General features: G+C 36.6%; 1 protein-coding gene across 1 annotated transcript; it reads left to right on the top strand.

Moving 5' to 3' along the window:
• The first annotated feature begins 3568 nt into the window (after window positions 1-3568).
• LOC123401616 (60S ribosomal protein L6, mitochondrial-like) lies at window positions 3569-5280 on the top strand. Its single transcript, XM_045095451.1, has 2 exons — window positions 3569-3633; window positions 4588-5280. The coding sequence occupies exon 2, from the start codon at window positions 4637-4639 to the stop codon at window positions 4949-4951; it is 315 nt and encodes a 104-aa protein (XP_044951386.1). The 5' UTR covers window positions 3569-3633; window positions 4588-4636; the 3' UTR covers window positions 4952-5280.
• Window positions 5281-5871: the final 591 nt, after the last annotated feature.

The following is a 5871-nucleotide window of genomic DNA, read 5'->3' as shown; positions in this document are numbered from 1 at the left end:
GGCGCGCCGGCGCAGAGTGCTCGCCTTCTTATTTAGAGCTCACGCACGAGTTTCTATTCTTGTTTAAACTATCTCACACTCTTTGTCGACCTTGAATTCGGCCCATCTAATTTCTTGTTTTTTTTCTTGAACGCTAGGCATGTTTGCATCATTTTTTTACCGGTTAAGAACCATCTAGAAGGTTGCACCATTTCTCTATGGCGTTTTATCTTGGGTTTTCGTAGGACAACTTTAATTTGTTTTTTATTTTCCATTATTATCTCCTTTTCTTTTTCTTCAAATTCACTAGCTTTTAAGTTCAAGGCTTTGATTTCAAATTCATGAAAATTATTGTAAAGTTTACGAAATTTTCAGGTTTGTGAACCTTTTTCCGAAATTTGCGAACTATTTTCAGATTCACATTTTTTCAGGTCATAAACTTTTTGCAAATTCGCAAACATTTTTTCACTCATGATATTTTTGTAGAAAAATGAGTTCTCGGACTTTCTTTAAATGTATTCACGATTATATTTTTAAATATATTATATTTTTGCCAAGTTTTTTTACTTCATTTTTTTAAACCCATGAACTTTTTTTGAGTTCAACACTTGTTCAAATTCATCATATTTATAAAATATGTGAAACATTTACAAATTTGTGAACATTGTTTACTTTAAGAACTGATATACATTTGTTTTCTTGACTACAAAGCACCAGGAAAAAGCAAACAAACAAAAAACAACGCGAGATCAGCGAGTGAATTGGGCTATTGAGCCACAAATGGGCCATGGCCTGCACGATGGTCACATGAGCGCTATGCACTGATTCGGGCGCCTAAAGCAATAATTAAGAGTCACATGAGCTGCAAGAAAAGCTCGAGACTCGTGAGCGACTCGAGATCGACTCAATTTTCAGATAGAATCGAGATCGATTAAAAACTAAATAAGCTGAGTTTGAACACTTTGTGCAGCTCGACTGAGAAACGAACCTATCTTGAGCCAATACTAGCTTGCTCGGTTTTAGCTTTATAGCTCTGTATAATATCATCATGTTAAATAATAATGCCATATAAAAAATGGAAATAAAATAATTGATTACCGTATAGGTCTTCCATGATTTTTCTTCACATTATTTACCAACAAATATGAAAGCTTAATTAAGTGCAGAGAAGATTTAGGGCTTGTCATGATCTTTGGCCAATAATTTGTTTTCCCAATTATATGTCTGTCATGAATCATTATCTTATTTTTATACTAAACTTTCAATTGTGAGAAAATAAGTCAAACTACTTTAAAAATAAATACATTATTATTGTCTTGGTTAAAATAATATTTTTTGTGTTTTCTGAGGTCGTGTTGGGCCTTATTTACATGGAATAATCACCATATATTAAGATGTTTTTCCCATCTCATTTAGCTCGAAACAAACTTGAGATCGTTACAAGCTGAGCACAAGTCATGTTCTATAATTAGATCTTGAGCTTCACTTAGTCTAAGCTCGCTCGACTTTTAATATGAGTTGAGCTAAATCAACTCCAACTCACTTGAACTGGACTCGTTTGCAAGCCTAATGTCGACTGCCTGTGCCCCTACCTCTGCCTCTTCCCCTTGACATACGCCTCTGGCCAACTGGGAAATAGATTCATGTAATCCAGTATGTTTGAATGATAATAATCCTAACACGGTGCACCAAATCTCTGTAACCTAGTCCCTCCATTCATAAATATAATATGCTTTGGGTTTTAACATGGACTATAAAATATTTAAATGATTGAACAAACACATTAAAACGTGTCTATATACATCCTTTCAGAAAAAAACTTAGAACATCTTATATTTATGAATGTAGGAAGTACTTTATAAAATGTAATAATATATAAATTTTTGTGAGGATACGAATACAATACATGTCAACCTCGGAAAAATATATATACCTAAATTCAAAACATATATTAAAGTCCTATTTGGGACTACTCTGCTCCAACAAAATCAGCTCCACTCAACCAAACACATATTAAAGCAGTTTATTCTGTTTGGCTTCTAGGTAGCTCCAACTTCAAGAAAGATATTTAAGTATTGTATGCATGAACATACATTTGATTAAAAATATATGAAATGATCTAAACTAATACAGGCGATATATAATTTAAATATCAAGATAAATATTCACCGATACATTTAAATTTGAAAATTAACACCCACCGATAGATAATTAAAAGGTTCACATGAATGTCCATCAATAAATTTATTTCAAATATGTTGATTTTTTTACATATATGATAAATATATTTTTACACATTGAAAATTCATTAATATATGGTGATCATTTTTCCAGTTATACGATGAACCTTTTTACAATACATATTGACAATGTTTTTATATACGCTCAAAAAAATTATATGTATAGTACATAATGCATTTTTTTTCAAAAATACTTTATTTTATTTATTTTATTTTTTAAAAATCTAGCTCCTAAAAACAACAGCCAGTTTTTTGGTTGAAAAAACAAAGGATTTGTTTCTCTAGAAAACCTGTCACGGGCAGAGTGGGCTGGCCCATTGGCGCTGGCCTTCAGCGAAGGCACCCCTGTTTGACTCCCGAGAGCGCCTTCCGAGCTAGCGAACGGCCAGTGAGTACTTCTATAGGCACGTATCCACCACTCGGAGCAGGCGCTCCCGCCCAGCAACGCCGCCGCCCGGAGCTACGCCGGCGACCTGTCCATAGGCACGTATCCACCACTCCTTTGCCCTTCCTCCTCCAACATTCCCCCCTCTTCCCTCCCCCCACCCCCCTCCTTTCTTTTGCATCCTCCGTTTGTTCAATTTCTTTTCATGATTTTCGTATTAGATGAGTACTTCGTGTAGATTTGATACTGTGAGAAACTGAGAATATAATGATAATTTTTTCTTGATGATCACTTGCTGCAAGATTTGTTCCAGTGCATGTTCAAGTTTACATGTGAAAGGAATTTGCTGAATTTGCTTGATAGGTGTTTGTGATAATGCTTGTAGGGGCAAATGTTTACAAATTGTAGTTTGATTTTTTTTTCAGACGAGCAAATGTTTTCGTTTAAACATGTTAGCAGTGAAACATGCAATGAATGACTATACATGAAAAGAAAAATATTAAGTTGGTTTATCTTCGCCGTCCTGACCTGAAACCAAAGCTTAGCAGTAGCAGTTAGTAAGCCAGTAACATGCAATTTGAGAGAGCAGGAGCCTTGTCTTGGCTATACTTGCCGAAATCGGTTAACACATTAGTATAGTGGTATTGTTGGCATGATAGGTATCCCAAATCTTGCTTACGAATGGGAATGTAGTGATACTTTTAAGCTGCATTGTTGATTTTAACAGTCAGCCTAAAATATTACTTCCTCCTTACCTAAATAATTGTTGTTAGGTACGGAGGGAGCACCATTTAAAGTGATTGTTTCTCCTTTTGCATGTTAGCTGATTGATCTTCAGGTTCCACCTTTCGTATTATGCCATGATAGATGAACAGCTAACTAATGATTTCATTTGCGGCTCCGTATTCATTTTACAGTTACTAAAAGTCTAATTCTATCCCTTTGGAACTTGCACTTGGGACAGGGAATCAATATTGTCAATTGGAGAGGCTTGGAGCTGCTTCGGCATCCAGTAGAGCAAACAAGAAGGTAATCTTCTGTTCCTAGCTTCTATACATATATTGTTTTGTGAACTAAAAAAAATAGTAAAACATATCCCCATATTTGCACTTTCTAAAATGGTGAATTTACGTATCCTTATCAGTGCATTTTAGCTTGCCACTTGGTGTTTAACCTCGAATGCTATATATTCCCTGTTTTGAGACAAGATAATCATGTCGTTCTGAACTCTGATTGATGCCTTCCCGTCATTTCTGATAGTTGAGGAATCAAGTAGGGCTTCAGAGTTAAGAGTTGTTGTTTTCGTTCCTTCGTAGTTATTTCAGGAAGAGTTATTGAATCGGTTCATCCTCTGTAAGATGAGATAATGGAATGAACTGATAGAGTTCAAAGTTACTTTTCCCATTCTTTAGTTATTTCAGTAAGAGTTGTTGAATCATTACATTTCATCCTTTATGAGATGAGGTTACAGGATGGACAACTTTATATTGTATCGAATCTCTTGCGATGTTCTGAAAATGATCGATTTAAGCACGATCTCGTATTTATATATCAAATTCTCGGTACCTGCAGCATGATTATACTACTGTTATTTTTTACATAAACGCTCAATTTTCTGATGAATTTTCTGTCATCCTTTGTTTAGAGATAATATAACTAGACAGTTATGAACTCTATTTCGTGGTTGCTCTCATCTTTGATAGTTGAGGAACCGAGTAGGGCTTCAGAGTTCAGAGTTGCTGTTTTCATTCTGTATTTATTTCAGTAAGAGTTGTTGAGGAATATATTTGATTCTTTGTGAGATGAAATTATGGGATGAACTCGTGTATATTGTACTGAATCTTGCAATGTTCGGAAAATGACCGACTTAGCTACGGTCTCGTGTATATATCGAATTCTCAGTGCTTGCAGCATGATCGTGCTCCTGTTTGTTTACATTGGTGCTCAATTTTCTGATGAACCTGTTGTCCTTGTTTTGTCAAGGTCAAATTGGAAACATAATTTAATCCTTGGACGGACTTCTCATCTTGCAATGGAAGCCAAGTTCTTTCGGTTTCTGAAGCTTGTTGGAGTTGGGTTTAAAGCAAGGACAGAGCGTGAAGGCCGCGAGTTGTTTCTGAAACTGGGCTACAGCCATGAGGTGCAGTTCACCGCTCCACCTGCTGTTCGCGTCTTCTGCTTCAAACCCAACATAATATGCTGTACCGGCATTGACAAGCATAGAGTGCACCATTTTGCCGGAGCTGTCCGATGCAGCAAACCTCCTGAAGTGTACAAGGGGAAGGGCATACTGTATATCGATGAGGTCATAAAGCTGAAGCCAGGGAAGAAGCAGCAGAAGAAGTAACACACGGGTAAACCTCCCCATTTGACTTCCAGCATATTAAGATGTGCGTCACATTTGTGGTGCCGTGGATTTCATTTGGTTTTCTCGTGTCGGATTATGGCTAGCCCCAGTACCATGCTGGACTTCGTAATAATACTCCGTATGCTATGTGAATCATCTGGTGAGCATGTGCTGTATGACTTGCATACCGTGGGGGCGGATCAGCACATTCAAACATTTGTGTTTTTGTTTTGGGCCGGCTAGATGCATGTAACCTACTTTCAATAGCCCAATGTGTTTGTTAATGTCATCTTTTCTCTACACAATATTAGCTCGTTGCTTTGTTACAATCTTTGTTCCGTGCTAAAAATCTGTGGTTTAGATGTATGATCTGTGATAGCAGTTTTGCTGAAGCTGCTGTTTGGGGTTGAAATTGTTTTCGCCGTGAGATGAGCTTGCATCCGAGATAGAAAGAGCCCACATCCAATTTTGTTTTAACTTATAGGACAATGCATGTGCGCCTCAACGGGTTATAAACATTCCAGCATGTTAGTTTGTGATTTACCTATCCATATTAATATGGTTGTCTAAATTAATGTTTATCAAATTATGTATGTGATTTACCTTACTCTTTGATGGGGGTGAAACTGGTGCAAAAAGGTAAGTGAATTAATGTGATTAAGCGGCGTACTGGGAAGGTATGGCCAAATATGACATGATAAGAAAAAAAAGCGGTTGATTGAAAAGAAACCGATGGTGTTTTTTTTTTTGAGAAATTCTTGTAGCCTTTTATTGAATAATGTTTAGAGGTACAAGAATTTGATCAGGAGGAAAACCCAACCATTAGTGACGGCCTAATGCCAAATTACAAGCGAACTTGGCTAAACTATCAACCCAAACGTCGTGTCAGAAACTAATCGATTCCCCATTACCCAATTTCC

This window comes from Hordeum vulgare, chromosome 6H (assembly GCF_904849725.1).
Source record: "Hordeum vulgare subsp. vulgare chromosome 6H, MorexV3_pseudomolecules_assembly, whole genome shotgun sequence".
NCBI classification, from domain to species: domain Eukaryota; kingdom Viridiplantae; phylum Streptophyta; class Magnoliopsida; order Poales; family Poaceae; genus Hordeum; species Hordeum vulgare.
Note: the sequence above shows the minus strand (reverse complement) of the source record. Positions and strands in the feature narration are given on the sequence as shown.